At 45.6% G+C, this 22,712-nt stretch overlaps 1 protein-coding gene across 5 annotated transcripts in view; it reads right to left on the bottom strand.

Annotated features, from left to right (window-relative positions):
* The window catches only part of EML1 (EMAP like 1), a 161,548-nt gene that overhangs the window by 66,709 nt on the left and 72,127 nt on the right, over nt 1-22,712 (bottom strand). For 2 of the 5 annotated variants that reach the window (XM_069738279.1, XM_069738306.1), the window contains exon 1: nt 1,427-1,727. The exons of the other annotated variants lie outside the window; for them this stretch is intronic. In XM_069738279.1, the coding sequence (XP_069594380.1) occupies nt 1,427-1,493 (67 nt within the window). In that variant the 5' untranslated portion in view covers nt 1,494-1,727. Of the gene's footprint in view, nt 1-1,426; nt 1,728-22,712 lie in introns of those variants that run through there. 5 annotated transcript variants of the gene reach the window in all.

Below are 22,712 nucleotides of genomic sequence, written 5' to 3'. Positions count from 1 at the left end.
GGACAGTGCAGGATGGCATAGGGCGGCAATCAGCTGGTGGGGGGCACACCAATGTGTTCTATGGAGCATGAGACCCCCAGAACTGAAGTCAGGCGGCTGGACGTTTTACCTGGCATATTCCTTTAAATGGAGGCTGTGGTGCTACTGCGACTATAGAATGGCCCCCAAAATGTTTATTATCATGTACCACAATCCTGCCTGCTGATTGGTCAGGAGGGATCACATTGTTACCCTTGGGGTCAGCAAGGAAGAACTGTACTTGCTTTGAAAGGAAAGTCCCCATTTCAGGCAGTTTTGTGGCTGTAAAGCACACAAACATCAGGTGAAAATCCGGTCTTAAAAGGGTTATCCAGGATTAAAAAAAACAAGGCTTTCTTTAAGAAAGAGCGCCATCCTTGACCATGGGTTGTGCCTGGTATTACAGCTCAGATGCAATCGCGTCACTGAGACCGAGCTGCAATACCAGATGCAAACCATAGTCAGTGGTGGCGCTGGTTCTGAAATAAAGCAGACATGCACATCTAATCCTGGACAACCACTTCAAATCTATTCTTCTGTTCAGACTAGATCAGAAACTGAGGAGTGGGTCCAGGAGCGCCCCCGGGTGTACAAACTGCAATGCTTCAAGGCGCCAGGGTGAGCCAGATCAGGGCACTGCTGAGCCACCAGCCATTATCTGCGCCCCATTACATGCTCTCAGAAATGCTGCTGACACCATAAAGAAGGCAGACATAACCCTGGTATGGTGTAGTACTAAAAGTCCCAGCGTGCCCCACCAGGACATCATCCAGGCTAAGCCTGCCATCACACTAGCAGTATTTGGTCAGTATTTTACCTCAGTATTTGTAGCCAAAACCAGGAGTGGGTGATAAATGCAGAAGTGGTGCATATGTTTCTATTATACTTTTCCTCTATTTGTTCCACTCCTGGTTTTGGCTACAAATACTGATGTAAAATACTGACCAAATACTGCTAGTGTGACGGCAGCCTAAGTGTAACAAACCCTCAGCTGTCACAGATATCCAGTCTCCATTCCCTGACAGGCAGCAGAGGAGAACTGAAACAAAGTCTGCTAGAAAGCTGAAAAACTGCAAGTAACAATGGACACAAATGCAAAAAATAATAAAACCCTGAACTACAAATGCCAGCATGACCTGATCAGGCAGGCTGGGATCAGTAGTCCTAAAAGCTCACATCTCATACAGAGAATATGTAAAGGGTTACCAGCTTTAATACCCAGCAAGCTCCCCTAATGCCTGCTGGGATACGTAGTACCACATGGCAACAGAAAGAAAAAAAAATATATATATCATTTACAGACTTGTTAAAGAACCACAGTTCCCAGCATGCTCCAGTGGCGCCGGCTGTGGATAGAGCGCTGCTGGGGTGCAGTGGCACGCTGGGATGTGTAGTTCCACTGACTCACCGTTACAGAACTGGAGCAGGGAGGTGGTGTCGTACAGGCTGCTGTAGCTGGAGAAGCCGTCCTCCATCCTGGCGGCTCTGCAGCCTCCTCACAATGTCGGTGATAAGTCTTTTTTTTCCTTCAGAGACCACGCAGGGTCAGCAGTCTGTCTCCGGCCTGTAGCAGCCCTCCAGTTACCATGGCAACAGCTGTGAGGGGCCTCTCATGGCGCCTAAAATGAGGGTGTGAAGGAAGAGTGCACGGAGCTGCCGCCCTCCGCCGTAGACAGCCCGGTCTCCTCTGCCTCCTCCGCCGCCGTACTGAGGGGGAGTGGCCTGAGCGCCGGGATTTTGGGATGAGGACTTGAACTTGCTTAGCCCCGCCCACACTCCCCAACTAGAGAGCGGAGACGTCTCAGACAGCGGGGATGGGCGAGAGGTGAGGAGGGGGGCAAATGCCTGCAGAACTGCTCCTGCCGGGGGGGACCGGAGCACAAGCTGCCCCTGCCGAGGGGGGACGGAGCACAAGCTGCTCCTGCCCGGGGGAGACGGAGCACAAGCTGCCCCTGCCCCTACTTTCACACTAGCGTTAACTGCAATCCGCCACAAGGCGTCGTTTTGCAGAAAAAACGCATCCTGCAAAAGTGCTTGCAGGATGCGTTTTTTCCCCATAGACTTGTATTGACGACGCATTGCGACGGATTGCCACACGTCGCATCCGTCGTGCGACGGATGCGTCGTGCTTCTGCGGACCGTCGGGAGCAAAAAACGCTACATGTAACATTTTTTGCTCCTGACGGACCGCTTTTTCCGACCGCGCATGCGCGGCCGGAACTCTGCCCCCACTTCCCCGCACCTTACAATGGGGCAGCGGATGCGCCGGAGAAATGCATCCGCTGCCTCCATTGTGCAATGTGTTAAACGCTAGCGTCGGAATCTCTCCCCGACGCATTGCGACGGGGAGATTCCGACGCTAGTGTGAAAGTAGCCTTAATGAATCTGTGGCCGTGTACTCTGGAGTGAGCGCTGCGCCAGTCTGCAGGAAGTGAGATACTGAGTTTCTGTGCAGAAAACGCAGCAAAAAGATTGTGTGTGCACAGGGCCTAACTGCTCAGACATCGAGGGGTTGGTTTTTTTTTTTACATTTTTTCTTTTGATCTCATAAAAAGAGAAGATACGTTTCCACTCTAAATTTAGCTCCAAAAGGCTGCAAGAAAACGTGAAAGTCTCCAAAAACCTGTTTCTGAAGCAGATTTTTCCAACATGACATCTTGCAGCGTTTTGACTTGATGTTTGGAGCTGATTCCATGAGGACAGAGCTTTGTCTTTTTTTTTTTTTGCTCATGACATTTTTTTTGAAACGTGATTGGGGAAAACAACTCTTGATATGAACCAAAGAAATGAACAGGAGGAGTTTTTCAAGCATCTCTGATGTGGCTGTGCTACTGAAGACTAAAGGTACCATCACATTAAGCGACGCTGCAGCGATATAGACAACGAGCCGCTCGCTGGAGCGTCGCTGTTAGGTCGCTAGGAGACCTCAAACACTGTAACAGCAGAACGATGCAGGAGCGATCCAGTGACTCACTTATCGTTCTCGCTGGTTGTTCGCTCCATGGAAAAACATTGCTGGCATCGTTGCTTTTGCTGTCAAACATGACGAATCACGCCGACCTGACGACCAAATAAAGTTCTGGACTTTCAGCTACGACCAGCGATGTCCCATCAGGATCCAGATCGCTGCTGCGTGTCAAACACAACGAGATAGCTATCCAGGACGCTGCAACGTCACGGATCGTTGTCGTTCTCGTTGGAAAGTTTCTCAGTGTGAAGGTACCTTAAGGCCATGTACACACCACGGCTTTCCCAGGCAGATTCCTGATGGTCGAGTCTTTTTGCTGAAATTTGGGAGCAGATACTCATTTTTTTGAAGCGTTGTGAGTTTCTGATAAATTTTTGCTCCAATAGACCTCTCAGGGTTTGTGCACGCTGACTTTTTTTAGAAGGTTTTTTTGAACAGATCTGCTCCAAACTCTTAAAAAAAAAAAATGCTTCAAAAGATTTTGGAAATCCGCTTTGCTGTTCATATGAGGAATCTTTGGAATTTTTTTCCACTTCACATTTTCAAAAAAAATGCCGTAAAGAAAAACTTCCCCAAAAAGGAACGCCTCCTGATTTGGTTTCTGGTTGAATAAAAAAAAATCATTTTTGAATGTCATAAAGTGTGTATGTACACCGCCTTAGCGGCTCCGATCTCCGTTCTGGACAATTGCAGACCCTTACAGTGTTTGTAAAATACGTTTATTATTTTTCACATTTTTACTGAGAAAAAATATTGTATACTTACTTTGGTAATGGAAACCATCACTATGAAAGTTAAAGTGACAGTACACCAGCATCCCCACCCCAATACTTGCTGATAATTCCTTTCAATGTGAAAATGAAACCTGCTTGCTGATGGTTTCAAGGAACAAACCATTTTTTATGGATGGTTTCCTCCTCCTTGTTGCTACTTCAGCGTGTAAACAGTTTGGACTAGAGGATCTGATATTAGGACACCCTCCTCCAAAAACTCTATATGTGTCGCTGCATGGCATCTGGGTTGAGGACAACAATGGCCATTCCTGCAGGAGACACCTGATCCAGGGCTGGAATCTGATATGTGATACTGATCTGCCCTCATCAGGAGTAACTCTAGACCAAAACTGGGATCCTTTTGCAAATTAAAACACCCAAAAGCGCTCATCTGGCAAAATAAACAGGAGCAATACCACTGCAGGGGCCCTGTCTGCTCCATGAGCTTGAGGCGAAGCCTGGGAACTGCCGTGGTGACTGCTCAGATACCCATCCTCTGTGAGGTTCACATGCAGGAAGCTACAAATTATCCTACAATAACCATTTAGAAAAGTTTCTGGTGTGGAAAATTAAATTGCTCTTTCATTAATCACTAGCAGGAGCCCACACTGCCCCTTTAATTAGGGTAATCGCCTCACCTTTCTAAACCTGATACATGCAAAACAAGCTGATTCAATGATAACTATGGACTGATGAACATAGATATTACAGGATTGCAGCAATGTTACATACAGTGGGGAAAAAAATTACTTAGTCATCCACCAACTGCAAGTTCTCCCACTTAAAAAGATGAGTGGCCTGTATTTGACATAGGTAGACCACAACTATAGGAGTCAAAATGAGAAAACAAATCCAGAAAATCACTTGCCTGATTTGGCAAGATTTATTTTTCAAATTACGGTTGAAAATAAGTTTTTGGTCATTAACAAAAGTTCATCTCAATATTTTATTATATATCATTTGTTGGAAACGACAGAGGTCAAGCGTTATCTGCAAGACTTCACAAGGTTGGCACACACTGTTGGTATGTTGGCCCATTCCTCCATGCAGATCTCCTCTAGAGCAGTGATGTTTTGGGCCTGTCGCTGTTTTGTATTTTAGGGTAACAGGAGGAATTGGACCCCAAAATTTGTTGTCCAATTTGTCCTGAGTGCGCTGATACCCCATATGTGGGGGGGAACCACTGTTTGGGTACATGGGAGGGCTCGGAAGGGAAGGAGCTCCATTTGGAATGCAGACTTAAGGTACCGTCACACTGAACGATATCGCTAGCGATCCGTGACGTTGCAGCGTCCTGGCTAGCGATATCGTTCAGTTTGACAGGCAGCAGCGATCAGGATCCTGCTGTGATGTTGTTGGTCGCTGCAGAAAGTCCAGAACTTTATTTCGTCGCTGGACTCCCTGCAGACATCGCTGAATCTGCGTGTGTGACGCCGATTCAACGATGTCATCACTGGTAACCAGGGTAAACATCGGGTTACTAAGCACAGGGCCGCGCTTAGTAACCCGATGTTTACCCTGGTTACCAGCGTAAAAGTTAAAAAAAACAAACACTACATACTTACATTCCGCTGTCTGTCCCCGGCGCTGTGCTTCTCTGCACTGGCTGTGAGCGCCGGCCAGCTGGAAAGCACAGCGGTGACTTCACCGCTCTGCTTTCCGGCCGCTGTGCTCACAGTCAGTGCAGGAAAGCACAGCGCCGGGGACAGACAGCGGAAGGTAAGTATGTAGATTTTTTTTTTACTTTTACGCTGGTAACCAGGGTAAACATCGGGTTACTAAGCGTGGCCCTGCGCTTAGTAACCCGATGTTTACCCTGGTTACCGGCATCGTTGGTCGCTGGAGAGCTGTCTGTGTGACAGCTCTCCAGCGACCAAACAGCGACGCTGCAGCGATCGACGTCGGTATCGCTGCAGCGTCGCTGAGTGTGAAGGTACCTTTAGATGGAATGGTCTGCAGGTGTCACATTGCGTTTGCAGAGCCCCTAATGTACCTAAACAGTAGAAACCCCCCATAAGTGACACCATTTTGGAAACTAGACCCCCTAAGGAACTCATCTAGATGTGTTGTGAGAGCTTTGAACCCCCAAGTGTTTCACTACAGTTTGTAACGCAGAGCCGTGAAAATGTAATGACCAGAGGTCCGAATAAGATCCAGTGAGTCACAAACCAAGACCAAGGCAGAAATCTCCAACGGTATTTACTCAAAGGCAAATTAATCAAGGTAATATGGAGAATATTAAGGCAGATGCACCCCAAAGATACACTAATTCAGCAGCAGCTGAAATCACTGTGCCACTCAAAGGTCTCCTGAGAACTGTGTACTACAACAGACTAGTAAGAAATTTACCTAACATGCAACTAAAAACAGGAACAAGTGTAAATTGAATGTAGTGTTATTAAGGGAGCCCCTGGAATGGCACATTGAGTATAACTTACACAACGCTAATATAAGATACACCTCTAAAGTAACAATTTAACACTCTGAGCAGAGATACCCGGGTATCTATAACTATGGTACCGTATCCTGAGATGGATTTCCTCTCAGGCAGGAATCCGCAGAGGCTGCAGCCAGTTCATATCTTCAGCGCCAATAAGTTACAGCAAGCTCCTCTTGTCTTGTCGGCCGATGCCGAGCCCAAACGCCGGGGACTTAGTTGGTGGTCTCACGATGTAGTCTCTGCTTCTGTAGCTCCTAGGAATGCTTCCACGACAATCCGTCCGTCTCTGTATCAGCAGTCTGTCCAGACTTGTTTCTCCACTCAATGCACAGGGAATCCACAGACTTCCAAATTCGTACTGGGTTCTTAGCAAAGTCTCCGTCTTTTCTTAGATAAAGGGTTAGCTCCTCTCCAGGAAACGTTAGCAACACAAGTCTCTCTCAGAGTTAAACAAAAGGTTAGCTCTTCTCCAGGGGAACGTTAGCAACAAAAAGTCTCTCAAAAGCTTCTTTTCCTCCAAAAACACTTGCAGTAAATCCACACAGTCTCTTTTTAAGATCTCACAGCAGCTTCTCCTTTTCTTCCCGCCTTTTGTCTCTCAGCTCTCACTTCCTACTTTCACTTTACACTCGAGACACTAGACCCCACCCCGCAGCACACATTGTCTCTGGGAGGTCTGTCCTCTGCTGCAATAGGCAAAAACCACAGGGTCCTAGTGCCCTCTCAGTGGGACTACAGTTCACCCTCTTACATGCCACCCCACTAGAGGTTGGCGTCCTCGACATACCTTCCCACTCAAATTCATCTTGAGCATATCGCTGAGGCGGTATTCCTGCCGTAGATCGTGTAGTTCTCCTGAGTCCTACATCAACAGGTGCGACCTTAGAGGGAGCTAGAGTCTCTTCCGTGGTCGTGTTAGTGGGCGTAAGTGGAGTTGTCTCCTCCTGCGGCTCGATGTCCTGTGATACAGCGTCAGGACCAAGCAGTTGACCTGATGCACTCTCCTCAACAACATCCTCCATATCCCCAACGTTCTCATCACCCGAGGCCAGATCGGTCACAGGGGGCAAATAAGCAGGCGCAGGAGTAAGCACACCATCAAACTCAAGATCATTCAGAGCTTCCGCCCCTTGGAACATGGCCTCTGGCTCTAGGGGGGTAAGCGCCGAATCTTCAAACCAGCACCGTTGTAACATGTTACGATGCAAATTACGGGTTGGCCCCCCTGTCCCCACCGGTTCGACCTCGTACACTGGAATCTCAGGGTTCACCTGTTTTTTTTATCAGATACGGTATCGCCTCCCATCGGTCACTCAGCTTTCCTGACCGTCGTTTTGTCCTCACCAACACTCTGTCCCCCGGAGAGAACAGCTCTGTTTGTACAGGTCGCGTGTCCTTATGGACCACCTGTCAAAGGCGGTCGCCCACCACCTGATGCACCACCCTCAACCGCCGCCGATGCTCTCGTACCCACTCGGATGCAGTCCGAAGGGGGGCGGAGGAGGGATCTGGCATGTTCAAATCCTCAATGTCTCGGCCAGGTCTACCAAACATCAACATGTGTGGTGAGTAACCAGTAGTACTGTGCACCCTGTTATTGTAAGCCCACATCAATTCGGGGAGATACTCAGGCCAGCATGTCTGTTGCTGACTCTCTAAGGACCTCAACATTTGCAACAGGGTCCGATTAAAACGCTCACACGCCCTGTTACCCTGAGGGTGGTAAGGCGTTGTTCTCGACTGCTCGATACCATAGAGCTGGTGCAACTCTTTCATCAGTGTCCCCTGAAAGCAGGCCCCTTGATCTAAATGTATTCTCTGCGGACACCCGAACACTTGGAAGAAATGTCGGCACACTGCCTCAGCCGCCGACTTGGCCGTCTGATCTCTTGTCGGCACCGCTACAGCATACTTGGTAAAGTGATCTGTCATCACCAGGCAATAGGAGTACCCTGACGTAGAGTACCCTATCAACACGTAGTCAATCATGAGTAGCTCCAGTGGAGCTGAAGTCTTAATAGACTGTGTGGGAGCCCGCTGCTCAGGGCTTTTGTTGAGCCCACAAATTCGGCACTGCCGACACGCGTTGGCCACCATCCCTCCCAACTCAGGGCAGTAGAGGACTCGCTGCAACCACTGAAGTGTCTTTTCACTTCCAAAATGGGCCCCCTTCTCATGCGCCTCACGAGCGACCACTGGCCCCATCCCCACAGGAATTATCAGTTGGTACCGATGCTGCAGCTCCGATGGCAGGTACACCTTACGATACAAAAGACCTTGCTCCACACACAATTTATCCCATTGTCGAAGGAGTTTCATTCCTTCCATGGACAACTGAGCCTTGTCCTCTGCACTGGGCCAGGCCTTGTTTTGTACCCAACGGCGCACAAGTGCAATGTCCGGACACTCATCCTGGACTCTTGTCCAATCTGAGGGTGTTTTACCCAGGACACAGGGCATCCCGGTGGCCACCCCACTTGATTGTACCACACTTTGGAAGATAGGTATCTGCCCCAAAGCTGGAGTTTCAGTATCCTCAAGTTGTTCGTCAACATCTTCCCCGGATGACCCAAGGGGCACCCTTGACAATGCATCTGCATTGCCGTTCTCTCGACCAGAGCGAAATTTAATGCGGTAATTGAACTTGGCCAGTCTGGCGACCCACCGCTGCTCCAACGCCCCCAGTTTTGCATTCTCTAAGTGAGCTAGCGGGTTGTTATCTGTCATGACTAGCACCTCAGCTCCTGTTAGATACTCGGCGAAGCGTTCTGTCATTGCCCACACCAGGGCCAGCAATTCCAGCCGGAATGAGCTGTAGTTAGCCGGATTTCGCTCGGAGTCTCTTAAAGATCTGCTGCCATAAGAAATCACTCGTTCTCGGCCGTCCTGCACCTGTGCTAGTACTGCCCCCAACCCATGAAGACTACCATCGGTATACAACAAAAAAGGGGTGTCAAACCGGGCGTAGGCCAGCAATGGGGCACTCGTTAGGGCGGTTTTCACTCCATCAAATGCCTTTTTCTGTAGGGGCCCCCATGGAATGGGGCGATTTCGAGTACCCAGCGCTGTCCCTCTCAAAAGTTCATTCAAGGGACTCACCACTTGTGAGAATTTAGGCACAAACCGCCGATAGTATCCTGCTAGGCCCAGGAAGGCCCGCACTTCTCGCAGGTCACAAGGAGGTGGCCACTCTTGTACCGCCTTAATCTTACTGGCTAAAGGTAGTACCCCGTCCGGGGTCACCAGATGCCCCAAATATTCAATCTGGTTTCGTAACAGTTGACATTTTTTTGGCTTTATTTTCAGGCCGTAGCTCTTGAGCCGCCGGAGAACTTGACGCAGCTTCTCCAGATGATCTTCAAATGAGGTTCCGAACACCACAATGTCGTCTAGATATATCAGGACTGATTCAAAATTTAGATCGCCCAAGCAATGTTCCATCAGGCGTTGGAAGGTTCCTGGGGCGGTAGCGAGGCCAAAGGGCATCCGGTTGAACTCAAAGAGCCCCATTGGCAAGACAAACGCCGTCTTGGCCCGATCTTTTTCAGCCATTGGGACCTGCCAGTACCCGCTTGCCAAATCCAACGTTGAGAAATACTTGGCCCGACCCAGGGCCGACAGGGATTCTTCAATACGGGGTAAAGGATATGCGTCCCGTACGGTGTGGGCATTCAATTTCCGATAGTCCACACAAAATCGGAGTGTCCCATCCTTCTTGCGGACCAAGACTACAGGGGCCGCCCAGGGACTCCGGCTCTCTCGGATCACTTGGTTGTCCAGCATACTGGCCACCATGCTCTTCACCTCTTGATAGAGCGCCGGAGGAATTTGACGATATCTTTCTCTAATGGGTGGAGTATCCCCCGTTGGAATCTCATGCTCAATCGTCTGGGTACACCCGAAGTCCTCTCCAGTGCATTTAATGCCAGCTCTGCGCGTAACGCGGGGGTCAAATTACACATGCGCAGAATACTCCGGATTCTCTCAGCCCAATCTTGCAACGCCATATTGCGCCCATCGTATTTCGGCATGTGCTGAAGTAAAGCTCCTACAGGCACATACCCTCCCGGAGTCGCAGCGGCTGCCAGGGGAACCCCAACCCCCGAGGAGGATGCGGATACAGCGGGGTCATTTCCACCCTCGCCCTCGTCCATGACAAACACTGGATCCTGCCGACTACGCCAAAAAAGTAATGACCAGAGGTCCGAATAAGATCCAGTGAGTCACAAACTAAGACCAAGGCAGAAATCTCCAACGGTATTTACTCAAAGGCAAATTAATCAAGGTAATATGGAGAATATTAAGGCAGATGCACCCCAAAGATACACTAATTCAGCAGCAGCTGAAATCACTGTGCCACTCAAAGGTCTCCTGAGAACTGTGTACTACAACAGACTAGTAAGAAATTTACCTAACATGCAACTAAAAACAGGAACAAGTGTAAATTGAATGTAGTGTTATTAAGGGAGCCCCTGGAATGGCACATTGAGTATAACTTACACAACGCTAATATAAGATACACCTCTAAAGTAACAATTTAACACTCTGAGCAGAGATACCCGGGTATCTATAACTATGGTACCGTATCCTGAGATGGATTTCCTCTCAGGCAGGAATCCGCAGAGGCTGCAGCCAGTTCATATCTTCAGCGCCAATAAGTTACAGCAAGCTCCTCTTGTCTTGTCGGCCGATGCCGAGCCCAAACGCCGGGGACTTAGTTGGTGGTCTCACGATGTAGTCTCTGCTTCTGTAGCTCCTAGGAATGCTTCCACGACAATCCGTCCGTCTCTGTATCAGCAGTCTGTCCAGACTTGTTTCTCCACTCAATGCACAGGGAATCCACAGACTTCCAAATTCGTACTGGGTTCTTAGCAAAGTCTCCGTCTTTTCTTAGATAAAGGGTTAGCTCCTCTCCAGGAAACGTTAGCAACACAAGTCTCTCTCAGAGTTAAACAAAAGGTTAGCTCTTCTCCAGGGGAACGTTAGCAACAAAAAGTCTCTCAAAAGCTTCTTTTCCTCCAAAAACACTTGCAGTAAATCCACACAGTCTCTTTTTAAGATCTCACAGCAGCTTCTCCTTTTCTTCCCGCCTTTTCTCGCTCAGCTCTCACTTCCTACTTTCACTTTACACTCGAGACACTAGACCCCACCCCGCAGCACACATTGTCTCTGGGAGGTCTGTCCTCTGCTGCAACAGGCAAAAACCACAGGGTCCTAGTGCCCTCTCAGTGGGACTACAGTTCACCCTCTTACAAAAATAAAAAAACAAAAACTTTGCCCTAAAATTATTTTTTAGCCCCCAGTTTTGTATTTTCTCGAGGGTAAGAGGAGATATTCGACCCCAAAAGTAGTTGTCCAATTTGTCCTGAGTACACTGATACCCCATATGTGGGGGGGAACCACCGTTTGGGCGCATGGGAGGGCTCGGAAGGGAAGGAGTGCCATTTGGAATGCAGACTTAGATGGAATGGTCTGCAGGCGTCACATTGCGTTTGCAGAGCCCCTAATGTACCTAAACAGTAGAAACCCCCCACAAGTGACCCCATATTGGAAACTAGACCCCCCAGGGAACTTATCTAGATGTGTTGTGAGAACTTTGAACCCCCAAGTGTTTCACTACAGTTTATAATGCAGAGCCGTGAAAATAAAAAATCTTTCTTTTTCCCAGAAAAATTATTTTTTAGCCCCCAGTTTTGTATTTTCCCAAGGGTAACAGGAGAAATTGGACCCCAAAAGTTGTTGTCCTATTTGTCCTGAGTACGCTGATACTGCATATGTTACTATTTCAGCGCAGAATTGGCTGGATTTGAGATCGGACGCCATGTCGCGTTTGGAGAGCCCCTGGTGTGCCTAAACAGTTGAAACCCCCCAATTATAACTGAAACCCTAATCCAAACACACCCCTAACCCTAATCCCAACGGTAACCCTAACCACAACTCTAACCCTGACACACCCCTAACCCTTATCCCAACCCTATTCCCAACTGTAAATGTAATCTAAACCCTAACTGTAACTTTAGCCCCAACCCTAACTGTAGCCCTAACCCTAGCCCTAATGGGAAAATGGAAATAAATAAATTTTTTTAATTTTTCCCTAACTAAGGGGGTGATGAAGGGGGGTTGATTTACTTTCATAGCGGGTTTTTTCCCGTATTTTTATGATTGGCAGCTGTCACACACTGAAAGACGCTTTTTATTGCAAAAAATATTTTTTGCGTTACCACATTTTGAGAGCTATAATTTTTCCATATTTTGGTCCACAGAGTAATGTGAGGTCTTGTTTTTTGCGGGACGAGTTGACGTTTTTATTGGTAACATTTTCGCGCACGTGACATTTTTTGATCGCTTTTTATTCCGATTTTTGTGAGGCAGAATGACCAAAAACCAGCTATTCATGAAATCCTTTTGGGGGAGGCGTTTATACCGTTCTGCGTTTGGTAAAATTGATAAAGCAGTTTTATTCTTCGGGTCAGTACGATTACAGCGACACCTCATTTATATCATTTTTTTATGTTTTGGCGCTTTTATACGATAAAAACTATTTTATAGAAAAAATAATTATTTTTGCATCGCTTTATTCTCAGGACTATAACTTTTTTATTTTTTTGCTGATGATGCTGTATCGCGGCTCGTTTTTTGCGGGACAAGATGGCGTTTTCAGCGGTACCATGGTTATTTATATCTGTCTTTTTGATCGCGTGTTATTCCACTTTTTGTTCGGCGGTATGATAAAGCGTTTTTTGCCTCGTGTTTTTTTTTTTCCGATACTAAATATGTGTACTTTTATTGTTTTTTTTTTATTTAGATAAAAGAAATGTATGGGAATAATATATATATATTTTTTCATTATTTAGGAATATTTATTTTTATTTTTTTTTTTACACATTTGGAAAATTTTTTTTTAACTTTTTTACTTTGTCCCAGGGGGGTACATCACAGATCGGTGATCTGACAGTTTGCACAGCACTCTGTCAGATCACCGATCTGACTTACAGCACTGCAGGCTTCACAGTGCCTGCTCTGAGCAGGCACTTGGTAAGCCACCTCACTCCCTGCAGGACCCGGATGCCGCGGCCATCTTGGATCCGGGCCTGGAGCAGGGAGGGAGGTAGGCAGACCCTTGCAGCAACACGATCACATCGCGTTGCTGCGGGGAGCTCAGGGAAGCCCGCAGGGAGCCCCCTCCCTGCGCGATGCCTCCCTGCACCGCCGGCATACCGCGATCATGTTTGATCGTTGTGTGCCGAGGGTTAATGTGCTGGGAGCGGTCCGTGACCGCTCCTGGCACATAGTGCCGGATGTCAGCTGCGATAGGCAGCTGACGATCGGCCGCGCTCCTCCCGTGAGCGCGGCCGATCGCGTATGACGTACTATCCCGTCGGTGGTCATACGGGCCCACCCCACATCGATGGGATAGTACGTCCGATGTCAGAAAGGGGTTAATCACACCAAGCTGCTTGCCTATTGCAATTCAGTCTTCCCAGCCTGGTGCAGGGCTACAATCTTGTTTCTGGTGTCCTTCGACAGCTCTTTGGTTTTCACCATATTGCAGTTTGGAGTGTGACTGAGGTTATGGACAGGAGTCTTTTATACTGATAACAAGTTCAAACAGGTGCAATTACTACAAGTAATGAGTGGAGGACAGAGGAACCTCTTAAAGAAGTTACAGGTCTGTGAGAGCCAGAAATCTTGCATGGTTTTAGGTGACCAAATACTAATTTTCCACCCTAATGTGAAAAATTGAATCTTGCCAAATCAGATCGGGTGATTTTCTGGATTTGTTTTCTCATTTTGAGTCTCATAGTTGAGGTCTACCTATGATGTCAAATACAGGCTTCTTCTCATCTTTTTAAGTGGGAGAACTTGCACTATTGGTGGCTGACTAAATACTTTTTTCCCCACTGTACTTATTATATTTCAACTACTACCTGTGCACAATATGATAATACTGCCCCTATGTGCAGGAACATTACTACTATAATATTGCCCCTATGTACAAGAATATACAGTGAGGGAAATAAGTATTTGATCCCTTACTGATTTTGTAAGTTTGCCCACTGACAGACATGAACAGTCCATAATTTTAAGGGTAGGTTAATTTTAACATTGAGAGGTAGAATATCAAAAATAAAATCCAGAAAATCACATTGTATAAATTATATAAATGTTTTTGCATTTTGCAGTGAGAAATAAGTATTTGATCCCTCTGGCAAACAAGATTTAATACTTGGTGGTAAAACCCTTTTTGGCAAGCTCAGCAGTCAGACTTTTTTATAATTGATGATGAGGTTTGCGCATATGTCAGGAGGAATTTTGGTCCACTCCTCTTTGCAGATCATCTCTAAATCATTAAGAATTTGAGGCTGTCGCTTGGCATCTCAGAGCTTCAACTCCCTCCATAAGTTTTCTATGGGATTAAGGTCTGGAGACTGACTATGCCACTCCATGACCTTAATGTGCCACTCCTTTGTTGCCTTGACTGTATGTTTTGGGTCATTGTCTTGCTGGAAGACCCAGCCACAACCCATTTTAATGTCCTGGTGGAGGAAAGGAGGTTGTCACTCAGGATTTTATGGTACATGACTCCATCGATTCTCCCATTGAAGCAGTGAAGTAATCCTGTGCCCTTAGCAGAGAAACGCCCCCAAAACATAATGTTTCCACCTCCATGCTTGACAGTGGGGATGGTGCTCTTTCGGTCATAGGCAGCATTTCTCATCCTCCAAACACGGCGAGTTGAGTTAACCCCTTCATGACCATGGGATTTTTCATTTTTCCGTGTTCGTTTTTCACTCCCTTCCTTCCCAGAGCCATAATTTTTTTTGTGGGACGAGTTGTACTTTTGAACGACATCATTGGTTTTAGCATGTCATGTACTAGAAAACGGGAAAAAAATTCCAAGTGCGGTGAAATTGCAAAAAAAGTGCAGTCCTACACTTGTTTTTTGCTTGGCTTTTTTTCTGGGTTCAATAAATGCTAAAACTGACTTGACATTATGATTCTCCAGGTCAGTATGAGTTCGTAGACACCTAACATGACTAGGTTATTTTTTATCTAAGTGGTGAAAAAAAAATCCAAACTTTGCTAAAAATAAAAAAAAATTGTGCCATTTTCCGATACTCGTAGCGTCTCCATTTTTCATGATCTGGGGTCGGTTGAGGGCTTATTTTTTGCAAGCCGAGATGACGTTTTTAATGATAGTATTTCGGTGCAGATACGTTCTTTTGATCGCCCGTTATTGCATTTTAATGCAATGTTGCGGCGACCAAAAAAACGTAATTCTGGTGTTTCAAATTTTTTTCCTGCTACGCTGTTTAGCGATCAGGTTAATGCTTTTTTTTATTTGATAGATTGGGCGATTCTGAGCGCGGCGATACCAAATATGTGTAGATTTGATATTTTTTTTATTGATTTATTTTGATTGGGGCGAAAGGGGAGTGATTTAAACTTTTATATTTTTTTTTATTTTTTTTACATTTTTTTCAACTTTTTTTATTTACTTTTGTCATGCTTCAATAGCCTCCATGGGAGGCTAGAAGCTGGCACAGCACGATCGGCTCTGCTACATAGCAGCGATCTGCTGATCGCTGCTATGTAGCAGAAATGGAGGTGTGCTGTGAGCGCCGACCACAGGGTGGCGATCACAGCCACCGGCGATCAGTAACCATAGAGGTCTCAAGGACCTCTATGGTTACAATGGAGATGCATCGCCGACCCCCGATCATGTGACGGGGGTCGGCGATGACTTCATTTCCGGCCGCCCGGCCGGAAGCGGTAGTTAAATGCCGCTGTCTGCGTTTGACAGCGGCATTTAACTAGTTAATAGGTGCGGGCAGATCGCGATTCTGCCCGCGCCTATTACGGGCACATGTCAGCTGTTCAAAACAGCTGACATGTCCCGGCTTTGGTGCGGGTTCACCGCGGAGCCCTGCATCAAAGCAGGGGATCTGACCTTGGACGTACTATCCCGTCCAAGGTCAGATAGTGGTTAATGCCAAATAGCTCAATTTTTGTCTCATCTGATCACAGCACCTTCTCCCAATCACTCACAGAATCATCCAGGTGTTCATTGGCAGACTTCAGATGTGCCATCACATGTGCCTTCTTGAGCAGGGGTACCTTGCGGGCACTGCAGGGTTTTAAACCTTTATGGCATAATGTGTTACCAATGGTTTTCTTGGTGACTGTGGTCCCAGCTGCCTTGAGATCATTAACAAGTTTCCCTGATGTAGTTTTAGGCTGATCTCTCACCTTCCTCATGATCAAGGATACCCTACGAGGTGAGATTTTGCATGGTGCCCCAGATCTATGTTGATTGATAGTCATTTTGTATTTCTTCCATTTTCTTGCTATTGCACCAACAGTTGTCTCCTCACCCAGCGTCTTACTTATGGTTTTGTAGCCCATTCCTGCTTTGTGCAGGTCTATGATCTTGTCCCTGACATCCTTATAAAGCTCTTTGGTCTTACCCATGTTGTAGATGTTAGTCTGACTGATTTATTGAGTCTGTGGACAGGAGTCTTTTATAAAAGTGACCATGTAAGACAGCTGTCTTTAATGCAGGTAATGAGTTGATTAGGAGTGTCTACTGGTCTGCAGGAGCCAGAAGTCTTAATGGTTAGTAGGGGATCAAATACTTCTCGCTGAAAAATGCAAATAAATGTATATAATTTATACAATGTGATTTTATGTTTGATATCCTATCTCAATGTTAAAATTAAACTACCCTTAAAATTATAGACTGTTCATGTCTTTGCGAGTGGGTAAACTTACAAAATCAGCAAGGGATCAAATAATTTTTTCCCACACTGTAACTATTCTAATACTGCCCTCTATGTACAAAAATATAACTACTATATTACTGCTCCTATGTACAAGAATAGAAGTACTATAATACTGCTTCCTATGTACAAGAATATAACTACTATAATAATTCTACCCCCTATGAACAAGAATATAACTACTATAATACTGCCCACAATTTACAAGAATCTACTATATAATTGTCTATGGGGTACTTCCGTCTTTCTTTCTGTCAGTCTGTCTGCAACTTCCATCACGGAAATCCCACGTTGCTGATTGGTCTAGCCAGTTGCCTGTCTTGCCCGACCGAGAATTAGTCCCTCCCTACTCCCATCCAGTCAGTGTGCGGCGCTAAGATCTAATGTTAAAAATAATTTTAAAAAACCTGCTATTCTCACCTTCCGCCGAGGCGCGCGCGGCTGCCGCCAGCTTCCATTCCCAGGATGCATTGCGAAATTACCCAGAAGACATAGCGGTCTCGCGAGACCGCTACGTCATCTGGGTAATTTTGCAATGCATCCTGGGAACGGAAGCTGGCGGCAGCCGCGCGCTCATCAACAGAGCTTCGCTGGACGCCGGAGGGTGAGTATAGAACTATTTTTTATTTTAATTATTTGTTTTAACAGGGATATGCTGCCCACACTGCTATATACTGCGTGGGCTGTGTTATATACTACGTGGGCAGTGTTTATATACTATGTGGGCAGTGTTATATACTACGTGGACAGTGTTATATACTACGTGGGCAGTGTTACATACTACGTGCGCAGTGTTATATACTGTGGGCTGTGTTATATACTACGTGGCTGTGCTATATACTACATGGCTACTATATACAGTGGGGCAAAAAAGTATTTAGTCAGTCAGCAATAGTGCAAGTTCCACCACTTAAAAAGATGAGAGGCGTCTGTAATTTACATCATAGGTAGACCTCAACTATGGGAGACAAACTGAGAAAAAAAAATCCAGAAAATCACATTGTTTTTTTATCATTTTATTTGCATATTATGGTGGAAAATAAGTATTTGGTCAGAAACAAAATTTCATCTCAATACTTTGTAATATATCCTTTGTTGGCAATGACAGAGGTCAAACATTTTCTGTAAGTCTTCACAAGGTTGCCACACACTGTTGTTGGTATGTTGGCCCATTCCTCCATGCAGATCTCCTCTAGAGCAGTGATGTTTTTGGCTTTTCGCTTGGCAACATGGACTTTCAACTCCCTCCAAAGGCTTTCTATAGGGTTGAGATCTGGAGACTGGCTAGGCCACTCCAGCACCTTGAAATGCTTCTTACGAAGCCACTCCTTCGTTGCCCTGGCGGTGTGCTTTGGATCATTGTCATGTTGATAGACCCAGCCACGTTTCATCTTCAATGCCCTTGCTGATGGAAGGAGGTTTGCACTCAAAATCTCACGATACATGGCCCCATTCATTCTTTCATGTACCCGGATCAGTCGTCCTGGCCCCTTTGCAGAGAAACAGCCCCAAAGCATGATGTTTCCACCACCATGCTTTACAGTAGGTATGGTGTTTGATGGATGCAACTCCGTATTCTTTTTCCTCCAAACACGACAAGTTGTGTTTCTACCAAACAGTTCCAGTTTGGTTTCATCAGACCATAGGACATTCTCCCAAAACTCCTCTGGATCATCCAAATGCTCTCTAGCAAGCTTCAGACGGGCCCGGACATGTACTGGCTTAAGCAGTGGGACACGTCTGGCACTGCAGGATCTGAGTCCATGGTGGCGTAGTGTGTTACTTATGGTAGGCCTTGTTACATTGGTCCCAGCTCTCTGCAGTTCATTCACTAGGTCCCCCCGCGTGGTTCTGGGATTTTTGCTCACCGTTCTTGTGATCATTCTTACCCCACGGGGTGGGATTTTGCGTGGAGCCCCAGATCGAGGGAGATTATCAGTGGTCTTGTATGTCTTCCATTTTCTAATTATTGCTCCCACTGTTGATTTCTTCACTCCAAGCTGGTTGGCTATTGCAGATTCAGTCTTCCCAGCCTGGTGCAGGGCTACAATTTTGTTTCTGGTGTCCTTTGACAGCTCTTTGGTCTTCACCATAGTGGAGTTTGGAGTCAGACTGAGGGTGTGCACAGGTGTCTTTTTATACTGATAACAAGTTTAAACAGGTGCCATTACTACAGGTAATGAGTGGAGGAAAGAGGAGACTCTTAAAGAAGATGTTACAGGTCTGTGAGAGCCAGAAATCTTGATTGTTTGTTTCTGACCAAATACTTATTTTCCACCATAATATGCAAATAAATTGTTAAAAAAACAGACAATGTGATTTTCTGGATTTTTTTTTCTCAGTTTGTCTCCCATAGTTGAGGTCTACCTATGATGTAAATTACAGACGCCTCTCATCTTTTTAAGTGGTGGAACTTACACTATTGCTGACTGACTAAATACTTTTTTGCCCCACTGTATACTATTTGGGCTGCGTTATATACAGTTGTGGCCAAAAGTATTGACACCCCTGCAATTCTGTCAGATAATACTCAGTTTCTTCCTGAAAATGATTGCAAACACATTCTTTGTTATTATCTTCATTTAATTTGTCTTAAATGAAGAAACACAAAAAGATTTGTCCTAAAGCCAAATTGGATATAATTCCACACCAAACATAAAAAAGGGGGTGGACAAAAGTATTGGCACTGTTCGAAAAATTATGTGATGCTTCTCTAATTTGTGTAATTAACAGCACCTGTAACTTACCTGTGGCACCTAACAGGTGTTGGCAATAACTAAATCACACTTGCAGCCAGTTGACATGGATTAAAGTTGACTCAACCTCTGTCCTGTGTCCTTGTGTGTACCACATTGAGCATGGAGAAAAGAAAAGACCAAAGAACTGTCTGAGGGCTTGAGAAACCAAATTGTGAGGAAGCATGAGCTACAAGTCCATCTCCAAAGACCTGAATGTTCCTGTGTCTACCGTGCGCAGTGTCATCAAGAAGTTTAAAGCCCATGGCACTGTGGCTAACCTCCCTAGATGTGGACGGAAAATAAAAATTGACAAGAGATTTCAACGCAAGATTGTGTGGATGTTGGATAAAGAACCTCGACTAACATCCAAACAAGTTCAAGCTGCCCTGCAGTCCGAGGGTACAACAGTGTCAACCCGTACTATCCATCGGCGTCTGAACGAAAAGGGACTGTATGGTAGGAGACCCAGGAAGACCCCACTTCTTACCCCAATACATAAAAAAGCCAGGCTGGAGTTTGCCAAAACTTACCTGAAAAAGCCTAAAACGTTTTGGAAGAATGTACTCTGGTCAGATGAGACAAAAATAGAGATTTTTGGGCAAAAGCATCAACATAGAGTGTACAGGAGAAAAAAAGAGGCATTCAAAGAAAAGAACACGGTCCCTACAGTCAAACATGGCGGAGGTTCCCTGATGTTTTGGGTTGCTTTGCTGCCTCTGGCACTGGACTGCTTGACCGTGTGCATGACATTATGAAGTCTGAAGACTACCAACAAATTTTGCAGCATAATGTAGGGCCCAGTGTGAGAAAGCTGGGTCTCCCTCAGAGGTCATGGGTCTTCCAGCACACAATGACCCAAAACACACTTCAAAAAGCACTAGAAAATGGTTTGAGAGAAAGCACTGGATACTTCTAAGGTGGCCAGCAATGAGTCCAGACCTGAATCCCATAGAACACCTGTGGAGAGATCTAAAAATGGCAGTTTGGAGAAGGCATCCTTCAAATATCACGGACCTGGAGCAGTTTGCCAAAGAAGAATGGTCTAAAATTCCAGCAGAGAATTGTAAGAAACTCATTGATGGTTACCGGAAGCGGTTGGTCGCACTTATTTTGGCTAAAGGTTGTGCAACCAAGTATTAGGCTGAGGGTGCCAATACTTTTGTCTGGCCCATTTTGGGAGTTTTGTGTGAAATGATCAATGTTTTGCTTTTTGCTTCATTCTCTTCTCTTTTTGTTTTTTCATTTAAGACAAATTAAATGAAGATAATCTAAAGAATTTGTGATTGCAATCATTTTCAGGAAGAAACTGAGTATTATCTGACAGAATTGCAGGGGTGTCAATACTTTTGGCCACAACTGTACTACATGACTGCTATATACTATGTGGGCAGTGTTATATACTACGTGGGCAATGTTATATACTGTTTGGGCTGTGTTATATACTGCGTGTGCACTGTTATATACTATGCGGCTGCTATATACATACATATTCTAGAATACCCCATGTGTTAGAATTGGGCCACCATCTAGTAACTACTATAATACTGCCCCCTATGTACAAGGATATACAGTTGTGCTCAAAAGCTAACATACCCGGACAGAATTTTTGCTTTCTTAGCCTTTTTTCAGAGAATATGAATGATAGCACCAAAACTTTTTCTCCACTCGTGCATAGTGGTTGGTGAAGCCATTTATTGTCAAACTACTGTGTTTTCTCTTTGTAAATCATAATGACAACACAAAACATCCAAATGACCCTGATTAAAAGTTTACATACCCTGGTGATTTTGGCCTGATAACATGCACAGAAGTTGACACAAATGGTGTGAATGGCTACTAAAGGTAACATTCTCACCTGTGACCTGTTTGCATGTAATCTGTGTGCATAAAAGCTGAGTGAGTTTCTGAAATCCAGACAGACTCTTTCATCCAGCCACTGACGTTTCTGGATTGTGAGTCATGGGGACAGCAAAAGAATTGTGAACGGATCTACAGGAAAAGGTAGTTGAACTGTATAAAACAGGGAAGGGATACAAAAAGGTATCCAAGGAATTGATAATGTCAGCAGTGTTCAAACTGTGATTAGCAAATGGAAAATCAGGGGCTCTATAATAACAAAACCACAGTCAGGTAGACCAACAAAAATTTTGTCCACAACTTCCAGGAAAATTGTTCAAGATGCAAAGAAAACCCCACAAATATCAGCTGAAATACTAGACTATGAAAATTAGCAGTGTGGCTGTTTCAAGATGCACAATAAGGAGGCAGTTGAAGAAAAATGGGCAGCATGGTCGAGTCACCAGAAGACAGCCATCACTGCGCAAATGCCAATATATATATATATATATATATATATATATATATATATATATATATTATAATTTATTTTTTTTTGTGGTGTAGTGACCAATGGTACAGCCAGGGGGTCCTGTGTGTGCGCTGCAAGATGCACTTGGAGGCATAATTCTAATGAGACAAAGTCCGGCAGTGTTGTGAATGGCCGATATGTGTCGCAGAGGGAGTCTGCGTGGTAAGTCTGATGCAATATTGTTGTTCTGGGACCTGTAGTCCCTCAAGAGTGTGTATATGTATGGTGTAGTTGTAAGGGAGACTTACTAGGCTAGTTGTGTGAGATGGGTGGGACAAACTAGCCACACCTCCACACTCCCACCTGTGGGAGTGGTTAGTACTATATAATGTGACTGAGGTCTGGTCACATGGTCTTGGAGTGTGGACCTGAATGGTCTATGCCGGAAGGTCCTGGAAGCCTGTGTTGGAAGTCCTGGAAAATAGGTTTCCTGAAGAGCACATGGCAGGGCTCTGGACCTAGCACATGCCAGTGTGTGGAACGGATGGAGATCCGTGTTGTACTGACCGGGTTCAGAGTGAGAAACGTCTGAAGGATACCTCTGTGGAGGAGAAGTATCTGAGAAACCTGTGCGGCACCAACAGGTAACGGAAAGGGATCCATGTTATGCTAACCGGGGTTAGAAG

The sequence above is a fragment of the Ranitomeya imitator genome, chromosome 1 (assembly GCF_032444005.1).
Source record: "Ranitomeya imitator isolate aRanImi1 chromosome 1, aRanImi1.pri, whole genome shotgun sequence".
Taxonomy (NCBI): domain Eukaryota; kingdom Metazoa; phylum Chordata; class Amphibia; order Anura; family Dendrobatidae; genus Ranitomeya; species Ranitomeya imitator.
The sequence above is the reverse complement of the archived record's forward strand: the minus strand, read 5'-3'. Positions and strand labels throughout refer to the sequence as shown.